Genomic DNA, 23969 nt, shown 5'->3' on the forward strand with positions numbered 1-23969 from the left:
ACACAGGCCCACTTCTCAAGCTTGTCCAGGTCCCTCTGGATGGCATCCCATCCCTCAGGTGTCAGCTGCACCACTCAGCTTGGTGTCATCTGCAAACTTGCTGAGGGTGCACTCAATCCCACCATCTATGTCGTTGATGAAGATACTGAACAGCACTGGTCCCAGTACGGACCCTGAGTGATGCCACTTGTCACTGATCTCCATCTGGACATCGAGTCATTGACCACTATCCTCTGGATGTAACCATTAACCCAGTCCTCATCCACGAAACAATCCACCCATCAAATCCATATCTCTCCAATTTAGAGAAGAATGTTGTGGGGGACTGTGTCAAAGGCCTTACAGAAGCCCAGACAGACGAGATCCATAGCTCTTAAACATACAGAACAACTCAGAATCCAGTCTTACTTGGGTATCACAGGTTATTTATTTGACTTACAAGGTAATTCCCAATATTGCTTGAAATTTTTAGTGCACAGAACTAAATCTGTCTCAGAAGACATCAACAATAATAGCATTTTGAGTGCCACTGTGTTCAACTTGCACTGTGGGTTCCTGAAAAATCCTTTGTGGCTTTTGCCCCACGGTACTAGCTAGAAGTTTTTGAAGATTATACCAGAACTCATGACATAAAGCTCCAAGAGATCATACCCAATTCTGTTCAGCCCCTATTTTCTGAATACCAACACCATCAGTTATACCATACTAATTTCGTTTCAGCAAAAGTTCAAGCTGGTCCTACTTAAATAGGTTCTGTTTACAAAGAAAGCAATGTTTTCTCACAGCTCATACACAAGCTAACGAATAAGGCCACTTCAACTTGGTCCATTTTTTTTTCCAATAAAAAAAAAAAAAGATGAAGGAAACATTGTCAGTTAAGTTTAAATGTCACACATTGTATAACCCAAGACAAAGTGAGACATTAGAAAAAACATTGTAAGAACAAATAGCCTCAGCTCACATTAGATATAACATAGGTGGTAAAGGTTCACAACTGTGCACCCTGAAAAAACTCTCACTAGAAGGAAGGCTGCTTTCCAACAGGCTCCTTGTGATGGGAAATTCATTCCTGATGTCAGAACTGAAAGAGGAAGCTATTCCATTATGCACATTTACTATACGGCTGTTCAGCTACAGTGACTAGTCACACACAGAATCAACGGTTAAGCAGCAGTTCAAAACTGAAGAAGTTAGCCACAGTACTGCTGCTTGATATGCCAAGTCTCTTCTACAAAGTAAACATTATTTTCAAGTTAAGTACAAATCCTTCCAAGCTGCTTTTAAATATCACGCACGCTTTATATATTTACTTTTGTTCTTCCCCTAATAAAAATAATTTCTATTGTGCCTCTCGTGGCATATCTGTGTTACACTATCATGCACTCTTCCTTTGCTGATCATTCAGTTTTGATGGGAGACTACAAAATAAGTTACTGGAGCACTTGGTATTAGAATAACCAAATAGCTTTAATAAAAAGTAATGCTGCCATTAAAAAGGCAGAAGATAAAAAAAAATTAAAGCTCTTTATTAACTTATCACTAAAATCTACAATATTCCACAAGGGTTACATACTCACAGCAACTTTACGCTGTTAAGAGGACAGTACAACATTTGTCAGGATCTGTTTATTATCCACATACGCAATTTATTAGCCAGCTGACCTACAAGATACTATTTACCACAGGCAAACTAAATACTGTGCTTTTAAGAAACCTGCATAGAAATGATTTGATGTTTCTTTTATTTTGGACATATTTACAAAAAGGATTTCTATGTGTGTTAGCAATAAATAATCCCAATATTCAAAATGTCAGTGCTCATGCACACACCGACAAGATGGTTGCATGCTTTAAAAATATTATTTACAGTACAGTCTCCTTCATAGCCCTCTCTCTAATAGCAGAAAGTGCATTTTCTTCCATATTCTTTCTCCTTTACTTTTGTTTTCATTTAGTCTTGCTTCTGAGGGATACAGCCTTCCATCTCAACAACTTCTGGCCAGCCTTCATACTTGTTTGTGTCCTTGTTGTTCTTTATATGCTATAAATAGAAAACATCAATCTGCCATTAATGTAAAGTCATTTATCCTTTTGCTTTAACTCACAGCTTTAAAAGTCATTTTACTTACTTATTTTCAGGCCACAGACAAAAAGACATCACTATTGGCCTCTTGTGCTTTGTACCAAGTATAACAATCTCTCAGGATTCACCACTTAATGTAACTTGCTCAGACAAGAGCATGCGAAAAACAGTTAAGCCATACTGGGAAAACATTTTTAAAATTTATTATGGATGATTGTTTAGGAAGAGACACAAGCAAGGAAACGACCAACTGCATCAAATCACGAACCACTAGGAAACAATAAATAAGGGTACTAAATTTACAAGGCACTGAAAACAAATAGTAAATGACAGTCCTTAAAATTTTGAATGTTAGCCTTTTTTGAAAATTAAGGGGTTATTTTTCCAACAAGTAACCACCTGCAGTCAGGTAAGACATTACTGCCTCCAAGAGTTTGCTACTGCTCCTGCACTACTTCGCATTCCCTCGCAAAGCCGACAAAAGAGAAAGCGCGCCTGCCTTACTCTCTCAGCACAAAGCTACCTTTACTGGTAATTAAAGGCAACAGTGACACATGTTGAATTGTAACAGCTAAAGTGTGGGAACATATTCTATTTCCCAAGTTTTGCTATGGCAGCAATAATTTTTGACAGAAGAGCAAACTGAACAGCTGGGAACACCAACACCTTAACTACCACTTATCTATTGGAGATCCACCATTGTTAGTGCATCTAAAACAGAAGCATTAGGCAGTAAGTTTTGAATTCTTCAGTTTAATTGGATTAATTAAAAGATAAGTGATCTAGTTATTGGGATAATAAGATCTACCCCATATGAGGTTTTTTTTCTTATTTGTGAATCAAAGATTCTTTTTTGTACATTTAAAAGGAGGCTAGTCAAGGAATAAATTTTAAAATAACACTATGTGACACTACTGCAATAGATACCCATCTTGAACAAATGTATTGCATTCATAAAACACGCTACGCCTTTATTAATGTAAGCTGTTAAACAGAATCACAGACCTGTTCAAATGGACTTTTAGTCTTAATTCCTTTTCCACCGCAGAAGACCCAGTTGTCTCTAAAGCCAAGGTTAGTAATAGATGTGCTTCCTAAGTCAGCAATCAGTTTCCGTGCTTCCTCATTAAGCCTTGAGCAAGACAGAGAAGTTCAGATGTGACTGAGATACATGCCCTTAGAGCTTTCATTGTTCAATGGAGCATTCAGTTTTAATCTGATTAAATACAGTTTAAGTCAGTCAGTACTGGGCAAGATCTATCTTTCAAATTCAGACAAAGCTAGTTCTGAAATCACCTGATCTAATGAGCACTGCTCTTTAATATTATAATCTCAAGGAACCAGGATACAAACCCTATCAGTACACTAACAAAAGCCAAGAAACCTTTCCTGTGAGAATTTATACATACATCAAGTCATGTTAGCAATTCTTCAAGCAATTAAAAAGTCAACCTTTAAAGTAAACATTGTTTGCAGGCTCAAGCTGAAGTCTAGGTAAAGTAAAAGCTATTTTAGATTAGATGAATGATGTAAATACATGAAAGAAGTTCTTATTTGTTTGGGTCAATCAATTCAAAATTCAGAATGCTGCCCCACAGCACAGTTCAGTCCCTGTAGGTCCAAGTCGGATAATTTTAGTATGGAAGAGAAACAATTTTGCAGGATGATGAGTTATCATTCCAAAACCTCCAAACAGCAGCTTTTTATTTCTTCCTTTCAGTTACTGTATTTGTCTGATTACTAAACTACGCACAACTTCTGATTATTATTACTTCTGAGATATAGTTACATGACTCACTTCAGCCAAAATTATGAAAATAATATATTAAGTACTTCAGACATTATTTGCATAACCCACCCTCCAAGTTTCTAGAGTATTAGAGCAGCCTATATTTAAAAAAAAAAAAAAAAAAAAAAAATCAAGGTAAAAATAGTATCTTTTTGGTTCTTCACAATTTTAATCGGTTTCAAGCACTGGCATTTGTGATTACTGTCAACCAGCAGCGGTCAGGTTTTGGCTAATTACATAGTATCACTAATAAGCAGCAGTTCCTGGCTGTCAACATGAACAGGCCAAATTCACCTTCTTGTTTAGCTGATACTGTATCTACATACAAGCTTTGAAAAACATCAGCTATGATGTGATTATTGAAACAAATTAACGGTACTTATTATCTAAAACATCAAAGGAGAAAGGAAAAAAAGAGCAAAAAGAAAAGTAAAAACCAAGCGAGCAGAACAGACCCAGTCTCAGCAAAAAGAAACATTAAATTGCTTTCTTCTCCTAGAAGCAGTGAATTACAGACACTTAACTATTTATTGCAAATATTGTATGCTGCAGAGTCAGGACTTTGTCATAGGGAAGCTACTCCTGTATCAAAAATACAGACAAGTTGTGGATAACAAATTGAATCAAAAGAAGAAAAAAAAAAGTGTACAGAACACATTAGCAAAAAACTAAATATTATTAAAACAGAGGAAAAGGAGAAAAAAACCCCTCTCTTAATTTTCCTGATGAAAAGCAACCCTTTGGACAGGACAGCTTAAGTAAGGAGTAGATTACAATTCTACAGTAATTTTTATTATCTATTGAAGCTGACCAAAGTTGGGAAGGTTGGAAGATAATACTTAAAGAGAACTAAAACCACTTAGGCTATATCTACATTAATACACTGAAGAGCTTTAGGGTGGAACGTCCAAACGCTGAGGCCAAAAACTGAGGCTCACACCAGTAACCACTCGGACTTCAAAAGGAAGGATACAGGCAAGGCCTATTGGGAATGGTCTCTGCACCCCTGTAACCACGGAACTCTGTCTTGGAGTTGATCTGAGGTAAGTCCTGGATGGAACAGACCAAGTTCCACCAGAGTATGTTCTCACAGTCGTGTTGCTATGTCTGGACATACCTGAATTTATTAGCCTAAGACAGAATGAGCTATCAGCAATAGGAAGACCAGAACATCTCCAAAAAGACAGATAGCCTTAGCAGCATACATTAAAAAAAAAAATAAATAAAATAAAATGTGAGAACAAATTCTAGGAGAGCAGCTAGAAACCTACAGGATCTTCAGGAACCAGGGATGGTTTAAAAAAAGTACAATGCCTGACATGCAAATATATCCTTCACAGCTATGAGTAAGCAGTTTGTTGGACTGACCATACGCCCTACATTGTCGACTTGTTGCATTAACATTTTTCCTCAGAGGACCAAACAAAAAACAGCTATGTGTACTGATACAGCAATTGCTAATTAGTCAACTATTAATCTCCAGCTTTTTCAGATTTTCAAACACTTGTGATATTTCTGCTAAAGGGTCTAATTAATACCTAATGTATTGTTTCTTTGCTGCTGAGAATCACAAAAGTATACACCTAACAGTCCTCTACATAAATACATACATAATCCACTACACCTGGTTAGTTTTAATTTGATCCTTGTTGTCCCCATCACATCAGCATTACAAAACTAACTAATTGAAAGCATAGTTTCAAATCCATCATCTTGGAAGAACAAAACTTTATCAAAAATGATTGTGTGATAAAGAATGCATTTTTTCAGTATAAACTAGCATTTAAAAGTTCAAGCAATATTTACTATATAAATCAATCACATACTTGGTTGCACCATCATCATATGTTCCCATTAAAACTATCGTTCCATCCTGGATGGACTTCAGAAATTCAATAAATGGTGCCACATCTGAAAAGAGAGAGAACACAAAACTGTTCAATAACAAGCAAGCATTCCATATTTAAACACCTGCAATGCCTTCCTGCAAAGACATTCCTTTTAAGAGTATTTGTAAATGTACTTATAAAAAGATGCTAAGTGGGAGAAAGATAAAATGCATTAGAGAGAATTCTTTCATTTTATAGAAAGAATTTCATCCATATTATGTAAAGACAAAACTACTAGTGGGAACTACTCAGGAGAACAAGTGTGTTTGATTAACCATACCATTCCCCCGCACCTCAACTATTAGTGTTTCTTTAAAGCTGCACTCTCCTCAAAATTACACAGGTAGAGGTGAAGCACCCCCTTAACTATCACCTTAAACCACCATTGCAAATGGAGCCTGAAGAAGCGGAACAAAAAAAAAAAAAAAACAACCCAACCCAAACCAGACAAGACCAAAAAAAGGAGGCATTTAAGTTGTTTCTCTCTAATCCGCTAAGGCAACTGCACCTACCTCCTCCCCACATGTCAAAGAATTTGGTGTCTAATGGTTCTCCTGTTTTACCTGGAGAAAAAGAAATGTTTGGTGTCATCAAATATAGCCACAATTATTTCACAATGTGCCCAACTCCTCTTAACGACTCTTTTGGAGAAAGTGCTGCAGAGGACACCCTAGAAACCAATTACTACAGTAACTCTTGTCTTTTATGAAGATTGCTTCTTAAACAGAATAGAAGTTTGCAAAAAGGTGCAGGAAAAGCTAAGAGGGAAAAAAAAAAAAAGAGAAAATGCAAAATTCTGCCTTTGCTTCAACAAAACAAAACAAATTAAAAAAATAAATGAAATAAAAAGCCCACAGCCTCTAAAACCAATAAAGAGAATTCACCTCACATATTTTTACACTGCATGTTTTATTATTAACTAGAAATTCTTAGTCAATTTAAACATCCAGAACAAATAGAAGAAAGTGGACAATATAGTAATCTCATTAGCTTTTTTTTTTTTTGACTATGCTGTCTACAAAGGCAGAATGTGGTGGAAGGTTGAGTCTTCTTTTTAATACATATTTTTATCTAAAGTTTGGAAGACAGGGAGAAAGACTGGCAGCTATATACTACAAAGGTAAGTATTTTGGGTTTGAACAGATTGAGACAATCTAGGAGGGCAAAACAGGATTAAGTGAGTATTGTTCAAGTCATGGTTTAGATGACGTAAATGTGAGTACAATCCAAAAATAACATGAATTTATATTGCAGTGAAACGATAAGTGCTATCTCACTGCTACAAGGAACTGCTTCCTACACATTAAGGGCAAATCCACCAGTACTGACATTCAGTTCGGCTTTCACACACAGACAAATTTGTTCAGTTTCAATGAAAATTAAGAAGCCTGAACACAATTACATAACATGATGTATTTAGGGACCAGATCTATAGATATGGACTAATCAAATATACTGATTTCAAGCTAGGAAATAATGAGCTGGTCTTTCCATGCAGTAACAGAATTCATGTTTCTCTGAAGAGACCGCAACATAATTAGTCTACAAAGTTTTGCTAGTGGTGGAAACAAAGTCAAAAGAAGTAGCATGCATCTCATGCCTTTTCCTATTTTACATGTGCACTAGGAATTTATCTGATGTATCACCGAGATGGTCACCACAGCACTCCACATTACTATTTTTACTACACATTTTTAGAAACAAAAATGTACTGAGTTTTTCTACATTCTAACAAAAAGGCTTAAGTGCCAAGATCTGACATTATCTCAGTATAAATATGAGTACTTCCTTTTCTCCTCCTGCTTGCATTTCAACACCCCTTAGTATTTCACCTTAAATTTCAGAGACAATTTGAAAATGAAGACAATCTGCTCACTTAAAATGTCACTTACCATTGACCAAGGCCACATTTATTCCTCTGCCAACATTATTTTTAACTCCGCTCATTAAACTGAAACAAAATAAACCATTTTATTTTTAACAGGACACTTTTCTGATGTGAAATATTTCTGGTTTTCAAATAGGATCAATGAAATTGTAAGAGATACATGTTCATGAGTACTTAAACGAAGCAAAATCTCCTTGAACTAATCTGTGCGCTCTTATGGCAGCACTGGATTGAGAACAATAGATCAAACATACCCAGTTGTATCCATTTCATTTGATCATTTGTGCACTTAATCAATCTTGGTTTCAAATTTATATATAAGTGTCACAAAAAATAAAGCACTACTAATGTATTTAAGAAAATTCTTTGCAGTTAAAAAGCCTGAAACAATAATTTGAAGAGCTTAGCACAGTCGCATAGCCAACGTTTTAAGCTTTTCTGTAAGCACACAATGAGCAAAACTGTGTTAATGAGTTTAAAAGTTAACAGAACAGAGGCATTTAAAATTAATATTGCAGCATCACACTAAGAAAGGAGAAAGTCAAACAAGTTCACTACGTGTACCTATAACAGCAAACCTAAATCCAAGAAAAGTATAATACTCTGATGGGACTTTAAACAAAAGTTGAATATGATCTTGGAGTACAGTTACACATCCCACAAAACCATCACAATCTATGACAGCAGTTACTTGGCCAGACTCAGAGTGACAAAGAAGCTGGAAAGAAGAGAAGCATTGTGAAATGGAAGCCCTTCAGAGCTGTAAAGAAGAGCTAACAGTTACATCAAGATTGTTAACTAGGATGCTGTGCTGCCTTGGGCCATGGTGGGTGTACCACTCCAGTGAGAGGAAGCTCCCAGACTTCCTCATCCCTTTTCACTGGCACTGTATAAAGATCTCTGTTCTGCCTCCAAGCCCCAGATACCACAGCATTAACATTTTGAAGCTAGGAGTAAGAGAGTCAACACATACAAGGAAACCAGGAGTAAGGATTGAAAAATTAAGATAATAAAGATGTCTTCAGCTGAGATTCAAGAAAGCACCTCAGCATATACATAGAGAGGCACATATCTCATTAATTACAAACACACTCTAACAAGCTTTAATTCTATCCTGATCAGGATTTCTTTAACCTCCCTAGGTCACTCTAGGAAGGGGCTGCAGATGTGTGTAATCCTGTTACGTTCAAAACTTTTTTCAGGTTTCTTCTGCAATCAGATGGTTTTTGGGACACATCTGAACATCCGATCCAAGCAACATTTCAGAAGGACCGCATCCTTACCCACATAACTGCAACATCGGCTTTCTCATGCTAACCTACTAGTGATAGGCTAAGTGGTAATGGATAAACAGTCTATCACAGAAGTATGACAAAATTCTTCCTCTCTGATGCCATCTTTTGCATCAAGGGATGAAGTTAGAAGTCAAAATTTAGAGGAATGTCAAATTTAATAGACACCTATCAGACACAGACTTAATATTAGCTAGTTCAGAGAGGCCATGAAAGACTACCGATTAATGGTAACCCTTGGTACAGCGAATTAGGTTTAAAAACTAGTAGTCAGAGATGAACGAGTCCATATTCTTTGGTTAGCCCTCTAAATTATACCATCTGCCAAAAATTCTGATTAAAATTAAAACTCTAATTCAATAACTTCCGAAACACAAGACTAAGTTCTCCACTGAAATACAGAATTCAGTTCTGGTTAGTAGGGAACTCCAGAAGTACTTTAGCCACTGGAGGATCATTTCTTCTCTGAGCACAAGATTTTCATGTCACGTCTGACCATCCATTCTAACAATAAAAACAGATGGCAAATAAAGGCTGAAAACTTAAATTAAAAAAAAAAAAAAAAAAAAAAATCAGTGAAGTTGTGTACAAATTCTTTTGCTCATATAAAATTTAGTGGACCTTTACTTTACCAAAAAGAATAAGGACTTCCTTTTATTTTAACTACAAAATTCTCTGTAAATAAACACCAGTCAAAAAGTACCCAATTTGGGGGTAACTAGACAGCGAAAATCCACACATGCAAAACAAAAGTTATAATGTATTTCAGGCAACAAAAAAAAAAATCCTGCAAGTATGAATACAAGTATTCATAGTTATTAAAGGAATGTAGCACAACATTCTGCTGTAAGGTTACTGTGGCACCATCATGCACCTGGCTTCTTAACAAGTAAAACTGCATGGAGAAGTTGCAAATAAAGTAGTGTAGCAACATTGCCCCTTCTTCTGCCCATGAAATAGCAACTATAATATTTAATATTTTGATGATGACTACAGTATGTTTTTTCTAATTTGTATTATGTCCTCCCAATATAGGAGAACAAGGTTATATCTACACTTCTATACAGCAGAATTCCTATTTCACACCAAAATACCCACATAATCAAAAATTCAGAAGTGAAATGCATTCTGAATTATATCAGCATCTTTAGTGCCCTCATAAGCCAAGTGACATCCTTATGTTTACTACACAGCAAAAAAACCCGAAATTGTAAATATCGACAAATTATGAAAACTTGTCCCTGCTTCCTTGTCTTGGAAAAAGAATACAAAGTAATTAGAAAAAAGCATTTTGCAGGAATGAGTTCGCAAAATATCACTAAAAAAAGAGCTACTGAAGAGGAAATAAGTGCTTTCAGAGCTCTGAGATACTACTTTACATGCTTCAGAACTCTTGTGCACTACAGGCTGTAATGTGACAGTTTCCTCACAGGGGGGCATCCGTTCATCACTTTTACAATTCTTCCAACAACTTACAATCAACAAGTTACGAGAGCTTTTGTAAGAGAAATCAAACATCTTATGATCAAAGCAAGAGATAATAAAAAGTTAATCAAATTTTCAGGTGGCCATTTAAATAGACATTACAAGTCCTCCTCAGAAGGAGTTCAGAAAGATTTTTGCCAAGGGAAACCAGACTTGAGACTCCAATAGCTGTGCACTAAGGTGCTCACTAGTATTAAAAGAACAAAGGATTTCTTGCCAGTAACTACTTTCTTTCCATCACTTTCTTCAGTGAAATATCGAGAAACTTTTTTTTTTTTTTTTTTTGGACAGGAATAACAGTACCTTCTTAGTTAGCCAGCAAGCGACACATTTAAAAAAACAACCCACAAAACCACAACCTACAATCCTGCAGTTAAAAATATTTCTTGCACTCCCACGACTTTTAATCTGTGAATCACCCTAAGTCTTCACAGATATTAAGCTTCCTAGCAACCAAGGTAGCAAGTTTTGTTACACAACAAAAACACCATGCAGAGAGATTAGATAAGACTGCCCAAAGTCACAAAGTGAATCAATAAGAACAGAAAGCAGAACCTAAGGGCTCTGTGAGCTCATGCTCCCTTTGCACGTGCTCCCCGACTACACCGTGATGCTCCCGCTGCAAACGCACTCCTACACAAGCGAGCAAGCTTGAGCTAAGTCAGCCTCACAGAAGAACCCCCTGAACTTTGAACGGTGCTTGTGTTTCTACTAATAACACAAAGCAAAGAAGCTGCATGTGTTTAGCTGTCAAGGAAAAAAGCTCCCATTTCAACTTTGCTACACCTCAATTGCTAGAATTAGTGCTAAAAATACAGTCTTCTCTAAGACCTTACAGAGTTACTTTAGAGAGTCAAGGAAAATGTAAACCAATACTTCTTATTCTCTTACAGATTACTTACCCTTGTTTACTATATTACATGGGGTTATGTAGTTCACAGTGAAGTTGCCATTTGCTCTAGAATTCATTAGCACGAACCGCTGCACGCGCTATCTGAACCAGTCTATACTCACATAGTGTGGGTTGAGAAACAGCCAAACTGGAGTAGTTTAAACGTAAATGGAAGGCAAAGACTTGCAAGTGTGACTGATATTAAAAATTAAAAAAAAACAAAACAAAACAAAAAACTTTCCAACAATGCTCACATCCTGTCTTTTCTGACATATGACATGCAAAATTGAGTGGATAGATTATGTTATACAAAGCTGCACACTCTGGGTGACAATAAGCAAGAACAACCTAAGAGCAAAGAAAACGTCTAAAAATAAATATTAATATTCACATTATGGGGACTACTGAGAGGCACTGAGTTAAATACTCTATGCACCATATTATTGATAATACTGCATTAAAAATATGTTTATTAGAAATACAGGACAAACTCAAAACCAAACTGTGTTTCAAGCAGTTCCTTTCCTCATTTCACAGTTATTTTATTAACTTTAGTCACCATCAGCACAATTAAATAACTACTGATCATTAAAATACTATTTTTCCCTTTCAAGGTCATCCTTTAAAGAAAAGAGGAAAATATGTTCTGACATTGGTACTACGGAAATAGATAGTTTGAAAGACGCCTTGTAAAAGACAATTCCACAGCACAGTTTTAGCTGATGACATTCAGTTAGAAGCATCAAGAGGAACCACTTCAAAACAAAATCATTCGCTGAATTAGTATTAGAGGCACAAGAAAAAGTTACTTGGAGGCAAGTTTCTATCTAACTTGACAGTCTAACTAGTGCTTAAATCTGTAAACCTGAAATAAAGTGTAAGCTATCAATAGCATATATTTCTGCATTTACTGCAGAACATTCAGTGTACTTCAACAGGGACTGTTACAATGAAATATAGGGGTTTTTTATGTGACCGAGCCATTGGCAAAACAAAACTTATGAAGAATCATTTAAACTACAGATTTTGTGTGCAAAGTGATCCAAGACAGCAATTGAAAAAGATACTTAGAGACAAGAAGTAAAAATACTTACACATTATCTTCCACACAAATTTTAGGTCCAACTACATTTGCTGCTCCGCTTGCCATTTTGAATGCAAAATGCTTTTCAGGACAAGCTTTAGAGATCCCACATTTGTATCTCGGAGGTTTTGTAGCTTTCAAAAGGAAATAAAACAGGATTTTAGAGACAACACCACAGGTAGGCTAACAGAAATATCAGTTTTCTGAAGGAATTTAAGGAAAAGAGCAAAGACAGTATCTGCAGTTTCATAGCAGCTTAAAATAATCTCTGCTCCTGCAGTACCTCATTATTCTACTTCTTGTTCTCACCCTGCTGCTTGCTCTGGCACTGTTATCAAAAGCCACAAGACAAAACTACAAGTGAAATGCTGACAAAAACCAGACTTTACCAGAAATTTAGGAAAATCAGAAAAAAAAGGAAAATTAGTTTCTGATTGCATGTAATCAAGATTTTCTTAACTATGAAAACTGAACAGTCTTTCTGTTATTAGCGAAAGCAAGTCACAGCAGTAACACATGCATATGAATACTCACAGCGTGCAGCTGCATCCAGTGCTGATCTAGCTAAAACGAAAAATAAAATTTTACAAGATGTTACTATTAAAGTGTCATCTGCTATAAAATATCCTATGAATTTTAAGCCTTTCTGTAGGCCTATTAAAAACAAGTTGAAATGAAGTATCAAATACATCTGAACATTATGTGCCAATAAAAACATTAACCTTTACACAGTCAAAGAACAAAAGTGATCAGGAACCACATTTAGAAGCACTGCCTTAATTTCTGATTCACTGATTAACACGAAGAACCACGGAAACACAAAACCACCAGGGATTTGCAGAGATGTCAGCACTCAAGTGAAATGAGTTCCCTTCTTACAGCTTCACCAGGATGGGGTTCCTTTCACCCGACACTGGAAGCCTGCCACTTGGGTGTATTTGAACTCAACCGTTCATGACTCCCTTTCTTGGGATAGGAAGACACACAAGTGACCTCATCATGCACATATCTACAATACATCTGCAACACTTAGTGACACCTGTGTCTCTTCAATGATTATTAAAGATGCCTCTGGTGACTGGTTCAGATGTCGGTTCACACTGTAGTAATCTGGAATTAAATAACAGGAACTCTACCCACATACCTAAAATTGGTGGGGTTTTTTTTGTAATGAAAAGCCCCTTTAAAGATAAAGTTGGTTCAATCCACAGACTCTGAATTTTAAGTCATCTCAGCTGCTAATCCTTTTCCATATAGAACCTTTTTGACTACTGCATGTTCAATTGTACCTGTGCAAGCAAAAAAGCCTGCCCAAAACATAAATTTTGAATTGCTTAAGCAGCAGTAAGGCAGAGTGCAGATTTCCAGAAACATCATTCAAGTCACCTAGTTTACAACTCCAGACTAAGAGTGTAAGTACCAGTAAACAGAAAAAGCAGGTAAAATTATGCATACTTGGTAGGAAAAAGAATCAAACTGATTAAGAAAGGAGGTTAAATAATTCATACAGAAAATAACACATAGAGTATATATGTATTTTTATATATATATATATATATATAAAAAATAACAAGCACACACATTGAAAATAGATACAGAATTTTTAAGTGTAACAGTGCAAGTCAAGCATAAAGCAAAATGAACATGATACTCCTGAATGTGGCTCAAGAAAATATTAATAGATGTCTGGAGAAAACAAAGTCATCACTTACCAAATATGTGTCCTAAGTTTGCATCCATTTTTATTTCAAACACTTGAGATATGACATAAAACGTCAATAAAAATATTGCTACGACTACTACCAACTTTGCAGCACCTATTCAGAAGTAGAGAAAAGTTTAAAAAAATTATCTGCAAATGGTAACATTAAGTTTACCAAAATTAAGCACATGAGAAATGTGTATCAAATTACATTAAAGGGAACTCAGACACAGGACGATCATTTGCGGACTCACTAAACAGAAGTAAACTGCCAGAAATGGATGTTACATAGGATGTAAGTAAGCCAATCCATCAGGGTACTATACCAAATCCATATCCTGCTCTCCAGCTTCATGCTTCTCTCACACCACAGTACACCAACTCAGCTCTGTAGCCAGGAGAAACCACAGACTTTTCCGTGGAAATCCAGCTTAACAAGATGAACTAAGCTGAACTAACTGGTTGCTGTCCAAAGGGAAAACTCCCGCCTCCCCCCATTCCACTTCCCTGTTCTTAGCCATGTGTACCTGTTTCTTCATTGTTCACAAATACTCCTCTTCCCCTCCACTCCCCACTCAAAATTGAGCTATGTCTATTTTTAATGTATGACCAAGACTGAGTGATTAGGAAACTGCTCATATACTATAGCTTGGCTGCTTTGGTCAGTCAGGTCTGAGCATTAGATTAAAAACACCCCAAAAATCAATCAACAGCAACAACAAAAAAAGCCTCCTCACCTCCATTTCAACAAGTTTAAATTACTGACCTTCAAAAAGCAAGTTTGAAGGCTTAGAAGAGCTAATTTAAAAAAAGTAATAAAAAGCAGCACCTGTTCCTTCCCCCTTTTAACAAGTTGAAGCCTCAGGTAGCTTGAAGTTGTCCAAGACTAACTTTCTCCAGTGCTGAGCAGTCAAACTACCCCCTGGGAGACCAGCTGAAAGCACACAGCCACAGAAATTTACACCTGAAATGGAAACTCGGGTGTATATGGTACTGCCATGAACCTCACCATTTTTTAGCATAATTTTCAACAGATTTTTACAGAATACTCCACTCAGCTTATTGTAAAATACTGAGAGAAGTTCGGTGAGGAGGCATCTGATCAACTTCCTGCCTTCCTGTCTCACCCCGGTATGTCAAACTGTTTGGAAGAAGCAACCTTACAGCATGCTTCTGTTTCTCAGATTGCCAGCCAAATAAATCCTTCAGAAAAAACTCAAACTTATGTACTCCTGCAGATCTCAGACTGCTGCTGTGATGGGCTGTTCAGAAAAACCTTAAAATAGACATATTACTCAGCCTTCAGAAGGATGAGAGATGTTAATCAATCTTTCCATAAGTCTAAAAAAAGATAAGGGGATAGAAAAGAAAGATGAAGAAGGAGATACAACTTTTTTTGATTGCTTGTAATTTGGTCTTCCTCTCTGACTTTCCCTTTTCGTGCGTTTAAGCACGTAAATACTATGCAAAAAAACACAGACATAAACTTAATTTAAAAATATTATGCTGGAACTCCACAGGTTACTGCACTTGAAGAGAAGTGAACCAACCACATGTAAGCACCAGAGAAAACAGATAGTCTGAACATACGTTAAGAAGTGGAGAAATGGTTTTCAAAGCAACACTGCTTAAAAAGACAAGATGGTACCAGATTTTGGAATGTGTCATCTAACAAGCGGCGCTTGCAGACCATGTTTCAGTAGGCAGTAGCTAAAATGAACAAGAACTCAGTCTGAGCACTAACCATCCCCTCCCCTCCACTCTATAACCTGAGCCTTCCAACTGAACTGCTAGTGCTCCCTCTAAGGGAGGGGTTAAGAAATCTCATAGAAAATTCTTACAGCACTTCGGTTAGAACCAAACCCACCCTGTTTGCTACAGGTTAAACTATATTCTATAGGAACTGCTGTATCTTCTTTGTCTGTGGGTTTTTGGCACACAAGAGGTTTGGAAAAGTAATTTTCCAGATGACTTAACCATCTTCTAAAAATTGCAGCATTTTCCAGTTCTTTATCAAATTTACTTCAGCAGGTTGCTCCCAGTTATATATATTTAGGTTAATAAAACAACCTTAGAAGTAGTGACAAAAGTCAGGACTAATTTCAGAGATTAAGAAGGTTAATGCACAACTCTTGAAAAAGAACATGCCTTCTCCTAGAAGAACCAACAGTTGCTCCTGCAACACAACATTGCAACTATTGATAAAAGTGCAATGCATCAGAAACTCAAAACTGTTCAACTGTCACAAAGGCTATCCTACTGCAAGGAAACAACTAAAATAATAATTTCCTGTAGTGTTATATTGGCAAAGATCTTATTTTTTCAACCACTACACCTTCTGTCAAGCAAAATCAGTTTCTCAAATTCTGTACTACGCTAACTTACCTCTATGAAAAGGCTTTTATAGTTTTCAAACTCCCAGTAACCATTCAGAAAGTTTCAGGTACTACATTAAAATAGCGCATAGCACTTTTGGTTGGGGTGTGAGGCAAGAAAGAAACGGCTTAAGACATCAATTGGCCATTTCCTTATTCCTTCGTCATCTTACAGAATTAGCAGCCAAAGCATGTCAAGTCATGGCACCTCAACCAGTCCCTGCAGATCAGCTGAAGAGTTTTAACCAGCTGCTTGCTCTTAGACAGTCCCAAATTGCAAAATGAATTTCATTAAACATCAATTAAATGGAACAGCAATGCCTGTTATGCCAGTTAAGTTTACTTTAAAACCTTATTGTCACAACTTGCTAGCGCTGTCTATAGCACTTGTTTCCCAAGTGACAGAAGTCTGATTTTACTGAGCATACTTACCTGCTATTCTCATGTTTAGTCTTGAGCCAGCTAATGACGCTATTGCATTAAAAATAGCCACCTAGGGAAAAAGAAAAGTACATCATTGTAATTACAGCTATATAAGCACTTTAGTGATAAGTTAACAGTAAAAAAAAACCCCATAGATTTTCTAGCCAATAATAGCCGTTCAACTTTCAACTCTTCAATCTGTGACATAAGTATTTATCAGTGCTGCATCTAAGCAGTCTGATTTCCTAAAGCTACGCGGTAAGAGTCAACAACTCCATCTACATTACTTCAAAAACCTAGCAACTTTCAGATACAAGTTATTATTTGGCAACATAACATACCAAACTATGCTTTGGAGAGAAAAGATTTAAGCATTTTGGCCTTTAGGACGCTGCATAAACTGCATTCAATGGAACTGAAAGAAGGTTATTCCAATACTTTATGCATTATAGGAAAGTAATAGCACCTTTCTCACTCATAGCAGCATCGCCAAGATTCACACGATGGTCAACAGCAACAGAAGCACCAGCCCTAGAACTGAGACTATTTCAGAATAAACTGAAAACCACAGCCTATGAGCAAACAGCACATAAGCACCCCAAAGTTTCTTCTTCAGAATAGCGTACCACCACGTAAAGTCAAAACGGGCCACAATCTACATGGACTCTGCTCAAAGGCTACCACCTCCTCCTCAAGCAACATCTTGTCCCTGGGATGTACCGGATCACTTGACCTCTGCCTGCAGAGCCACAGCTGCTGCTGGCTCTGCACCATGGTCATGCTCAGCCACGGTGGGTCCACACTGCACTGAGCCTGGACACCTTCTATCTTAAGTTTACCCCTGCTCCCGATTCAAAAAACACAGAGCAAAGATGAGCACGTGCAGCCACTTGGCACGCCCAGCACTGATGTGGTATCTGTGCAAATCAGGTTTGGCAAATATCGTGATCTTCACTAATGAAATACTACATAACTATTAGAAACATGGTAATTTCTTTTACAACTTTTAAGTAGATTAAGTATGTATTTTTTTTTTTAATTCATTGAACTGTCCCATCTAATTTCTTCTATTCTTATTATCATAGGTAAGAAAGAACTCTCAGTTATGTTCAAAAATACATGAGGTATCCAGACAAATAACAGTCTGTAATCAGTACCTCCCCTTCTGGATATTAAAAAAAAAAAAAAAAATACCACCCCAACTATTTTTGAATTTGCATTTTGCTGCTTAACTACTTACATTTAATATGACAAAAGAAAAACTATTGGCATTTAGGGATCTTGTCATATCATCTACACTAAGGACAAATTTGAAAACACGCAGTAAGCTATCATTCTAATCCAAGTAGCTGTCCCACACCCCCATCACAAAAGCTACAGCACCCCAAATACTCTGCAGTCCTACGCCATGATTTTGAAAGTTATTCAAAAACATCTTTAGGAATTATTTGAAACACTATTTTTATTAGAAGGCAGAAAATGCAAATCTTTTGGAGATCAACAAAACCCCCATATAGTTCTCATGGACTATGCTGAGGAGGAAAATTTGCTGTTACAGAAACAACATTTTGCCTTCACTTAACTCAGTATCTGTAAGCTTAGTGATTTGTGTTCAGATCCTCTTTGCCAAAGGCACAGTCATTGTGCTCTATTGCTTAATGTTTCCAAGAAAAGAGGCAGTAGAGAAATAAACAGGAAAAAAAAAACAAATACAAGTACAGAAATATATTTCTACTCCATAAGAATTTGAAAATAAGTATCAAAGTTTGAAAAGCAGACAAATGTTTTTGAATGCTAAGGCTGTATCACAAGGGAAATTTCACAGCATATTATGGACATAATATATCCATTATATTTATAGCCACATATATCCATATAAAATATCTTCTTTCAGTGAAAGGCTAGTATTTATCTGTCTTATAAAAAGACAAAAAGAATCTGCCAGGGCAGATAAACACATTTTATTTCAAAGTCTGTGAACAGAATTATTCTAATCTCCTTTCTCTCCCCTCTCCACCCCCAGAAATATATCAACATTAAAATAAACACCATCTGTAGTTTGAACAACCACAAGCTTGTTTTAAGTCAGCACTGAAAAAAATGTTTCCTCTTTTCGTTTTACTATAAACAAAAACACATAACCAGTTCAAAGCATGAAAGAAAGAATATGAATAAAACCAAAAAGCAGAAACTAAGTGAAATGACCACATGATCCAACCCTGACTGCAGAATGCCTTTATCCCGACACCCCCATCCACCCATCCCGGTGTATTTGTTGCAATCAAATACACAACAGGTAAGACGCTTTTTTTTAAGTGTGAAATGTGTTTGATTTAGAAAAAGTAAAAATGCATATGCTATGTCATAACTTGAAAGGAATTGTAAAATGATTTAGAATCTTTTCCTAAATTACAGCATACCAAAAAATTATGGGGTTTGATCTAGAGAATAAGTACAAGAATGCTACAGCACAAATAAACAGCATTTTCCAGCTGCAAAAGAATACGTCGTGAATGCCAAGTCCTTTTCCTATATCGCATCTTAGATTTTTTTTTTTAATTCAAGACAAAACAGGAATAATAGAACAGCACACAAGCCCATATGAATGCTTATACACCATTAGTCCACGTCTTCAGCATTAGACCTCATAATTGGAATTACAGAAGTGATATAAAAATGGATTTGGAATTTCTAATAGTGCATATTTTAGGATCATTTAAAAACAAACAACACAGGACCACAACTGAACTTGTTCAGACTCAGTTGTTCAGACGCACAAAAATAGTAGCAGCAACATTTCTTTGATTGCTTTAGGAATGGGCTAAAACAACCCGAACACTATTTTCCTCTTTGACATAAGATTCCATCAAGCAGGGGCAGCAGAATTACAACCTAAGTATCTTCTTGACTTATGAATGTCCAGTAATATAATCACTTTTTTACTACATTAACATAATTTATCTCTGTCAGGCAGTACAAGGCTCACATTTATCACTTATTAGTCAGAGATTGAGGCAAGAGGTGCAGCCTATAGCAGGGTCCATAGGCAGCCCACTGATGAGTACAGCAGAACCTATACAGGCGCAAAGGCCAAGGAGAGCACCACAAAACAGGCAACAGAAGCGATCAACATCTGCAAGCCACAAAGTAAAACACCTGGTTTTCAGAAGCATTATATTGTATGACCGAGAAACACCAATTTTCTTTTTCTTCAGATTGTTTTCTTAGTGAAGAACTTAAGAGGTTTATCAGTCAAGGTCTAGAACTTGGGCAGTACAAAGAAACAAGTCCTTCACATGCAGCATCAAGCACCTTGAGACAAGAAGCTATCCACAGAACTACCTAAAACTGGTGCCTTCAGATGTTGGTTTTCCTCTACATCAAGAGAAAGGAAGTTGTTATTCCCCAGGGCAGCCTACTGGAAGGAGAGGTGTGTCAAACTGCAGGTTTACATCTATCATGGACAGCAGTACAGGTGTTTTAAGTCAGAATAAATTCTAGTTACAATCAGCATAGTCAAATACCTGCACATGGCACGTGCATTCAATCACACCATGAACATCACTGAATTTCAGCTGTTCTACTAAACTTCCGATATTCCTATTTGTCAAAGGAGTCTTGTGCAACTCAGAGGCTGGAGGAGCACATTCTCCTTTTCTTATGGTCTCACTCAGTGATAAAGGTGCAGAAAATCTTCTCAGCAACAACCACATCTGTTGAAGAGCTCTCAAACCCACTGCCTGTCATCGCCAGTTCACAGGAGCCAGCAGTTAGGAGAACAATCAGTGGCAAGACGTTCAGGCCAGTGACCTCTCAACTACAGTAAGCCATATCCTGAACAAAGAGCATAAAAGTACAAAGAGGTTTTGGTCTACAAAGATGATCAAAGGACTGGGAAGCCTTCCCTATGAGGAAAGGCTGAGAAAACTGGGTTTGTTCAGCCTTGAGAAAAGGCAGCTTAGGGGAGACCTTATCACCATGTTCTAGCATTTAAAGGGTGGCTACAAAGATGATGGAGACTCCCTTTTTACAAGGAGTCACATGGAAAAGACAAGGGTAATGGGTACAAGTTACTCCTGGGGAGATTACGATTGGACACAAGGGGAAAATTTTTCACAACGAAAACAATCAGCCATTGGAATATTCTCCCCAGGGAAGTGGTAGATTTCTGAACACTGGACACTTTTAAGACACAACTGGACAGGGTGCTGGGTCATGTTATCTAGACCACGCTTTTGCCAAGACAGGTTGGACCAGATGATCCTTGAGATCCCTTCCAACCTGGTATTCTATGATACAGGCTGGTAGAGTCAGGCCTCTTGTTAGCAGCTAGCAGATATTTTTTCTTATAAGGCTCTGTCCTAGGTTACAGTGTAAAATGTGCCAAAAAGGAAAAAAAAAAAAAAAAAAAGTATTCTATTACCATCTTCAGGAGCTGTTGAGACCAGGTGGGGCGGTGCTCCCTGCCTCCCCCCCCCTCTGGACTATCTTCTGTTAATAGGCACAACAATGCCTTATCGCCTGACCCACAGACAACTCGCTCCTGGGCTATCTCCTGTTAACGGCCTATCAAGGAACTGCCTCACGACTCCCCATCCCATTGTGAGATGCTCCGCCCGGGGGGAAGGAGCCAAGCAGTCCATGCTAAATAAAAACTGAGATCTCCAACACCCTAGCAGCCTTCTTCCACTGGATTCCCAGAGGAGTTTTTCCCCCACTGGAGTTCCAGAGGACAAGAGCTACCTACCTACCACTGGACCTTCGGAGGAAGACCAGACCCTTTTACAAGATCGCTGCTTCAACAGAACTACATCCATCGCTTCAGGAGGACTGCAGCCAGCATCTTATCGGACTGCTACTGCCACCCTAACAGGGTGTCAGGTTGTATTTCTGACTCTGTCAGTGTAAACCAGTGGGTTGTTTGTTTTTCCCTGCCTTGTGTTTTATATATATATATATATGTAAAGAACTGTTATTCCTATTCCCCATATCTTTGTCTGAAGGCCCATTAATTTCAAAATTAGAATAATTTGGAGGGAAGGGGGTTGCACTTTCCATTTCAAGGGAGGCTCCTGCCTTCCTCTGCAGACACCTGTCTTTCAAACCAAGACAGGCTCTGATGATACTAACCTTCAGACGAGCTCAGCCAGCCAGCCATGCTGGTCCAGCGAAATGGTAAAATTCCAATATGTAAAGCTGTGAAATATTGAATAGTAAAAAAGAAAGAAGGGAATGCTTTGTTAAACTGGCGTAGAAAGTCCTCTCTGAACTGGAAGAACATGGTGGACTCAACGACAAAATTAAGAGAAAACCAGAGGACAGGCAGGAAGCTGGGGCTGCCATATTAGCAAGTTCAGAAATTGCTCTTTCAGCACAGCCCAGTGCATGGGTTGCTCAATCACTCAAGAACAGGAAGGAAAAGGTAGACAGCTCACTGAACCAGAGAAGACAAGAAGTTACAGGTTATAAATCCTTTTTGAATGCTGGCATGTCATCATCCAGTTCCCTGCACGGAGTTGCACATCTATGCATGCATTAAAGTTATTTATTCTGGATATAAATTAGTAGGGAGTGGATATGTGAAAAGACAGTTGGGAGTTGAGGTTACTGGTTGCTTTTTTTCTACTCCACCCATTCTTGTGCATTGTATTTTGTCCCAAGGCAGGGGCAATTTCCAGATGTTGCGATTTCCAGTGCCAAAGTCATTCCAAGCAACGCCTATGACAGTCCAAAATGCTATACATAGGGCAGCATAACAAAAGTAGAAGAAAAACACAAAACAACAGCTTACAATTAAAACAAACAAAAAAAAAAAAAGGAAGAGAGAAAAGAGCTTTCCCCTCACTCTGCTCCACTTGTTGACTAACTTGTGTGGGGATGACAGACTCAACACAAATCTGACAAATTTAGTACATACATACACATAGCTAGTGCAAATATTTTGATATATAATAAAACTAGCTTCAAGCAGTAGAGCAGCAGATACTTGCTTCAAAAAGTGACCTGTGTCTCTTGAGGGAATCCTGCCAAGTACTTCACACAGGGATATTATAACTTCATTTAGGAAACTATGAGCTTATAATCCTGCCAAGCAAATCATCATCATGTTTTATTAGATGATATCAAACTTCTAACACACCAAGATTGAGTTCTGTCCACATTCATGCATTAGCTATGAAGGTCATCAAGGAAGTTTTCTTCCTAGAGTCAAGCTGCAAGAGGAAATTGTATTGAGGTGAGTAACTGATAAAAAACATACAAACGGTTCTTAGTAATACTGCCACAACACTGAACGAAGCCCAGATTTCAGTCTCAGGCTGAACACAATTCAATTCAATCAATTCTCCATCAGCCCTGCTCAACACTCTTGCTCAGAGATGGTGCCATGGGACACACAACATAGGGCACACGCCATTCAGGCACAGCCTCTGACCTGCTTACTGTGCGTGAAAGCTTTGGCCACTTGTAACATACTCCTGTTTATAAGGGCTTTTCAAATACAATTGTAATAAATGTTTTTATGGGTAATAATGAAAAATGCAGATCAGTATTTCATTCCCATGATAATAGTATTTCCATTAGCAATTTGATAACGTGCGTAGATTATACTTACGAAACAGGCACACAAAAACAAGCAAAGATGATAGAGGCAAGAATTGAGAAGGTCAAGATAATTTTGAATTCTGACCTTAGTTGATTAGAAAAAGGTCCCAAAAATCAATGATACTTAATAAAACAGAAAGTAGTGCACTTCAAAATGAACATCAATTGGAGCAAAACAGGCAGCATTAATGAAAAAAAGGATCCAAGAGACTATAGCAGCTCTTTAATATTGCGGTCAACAATGTGGTACTGCTGCAAACGTGTAACTGTCCATTCTGAACTGCACCAATAGGATTGTTGCATGTGAAAGAAAAAGCAATTATTCTGCTCTGCCTAAACAAACAAAAAATATTCTGCTCTATGTGCTATCTAGATTTTTAACTAAGACCCACATGTAGGTTTTTTCCTACCTTAAAGCATAATCCCCAAATGGAAAAACCTAGATAACAATTACATGATCTAAA

The 23969-nt window shown here is 37.4% G+C and overlaps 1 protein-coding gene across 1 annotated transcript; it reads right to left on the reverse strand.

Annotated features, from left to right (window-relative positions):
• Positions 1 to 1951: 1951 nt before the first annotated feature.
• Positions 1952 to 16924, reverse strand: FAM3C (FAM3 metabolism regulating signaling molecule C). Its single transcript, XM_009956022.2, has 9 exons — positions 16912 to 16924; positions 14115 to 14219; positions 12937 to 12966; positions 12413 to 12536; positions 7654 to 7712; positions 6274 to 6324; positions 5699 to 5783; positions 3089 to 3215; positions 1952 to 2041 (listed from the first exon to the last, which is right to left on the reverse strand). Exons 1-9 carry the CDS (start codon positions 16922 to 16924, stop codon positions 1952 to 1954), a joined length of 684 nt encoding a protein of 227 aa, XP_009954324.1.
• Between the last annotated feature and the right edge of the window lie 7045 nt (positions 16925 to 23969).

This window comes from Leptosomus discolor, chromosome 1 (genome assembly GCF_034619465.1).
Source record: "Leptosomus discolor isolate bLepDis1 chromosome 1, bLepDis1.hap2, whole genome shotgun sequence".
Lineage (NCBI taxonomy): Eukaryota > Metazoa > Chordata > Aves > Leptosomiformes > Leptosomidae > Leptosomus > Leptosomus discolor.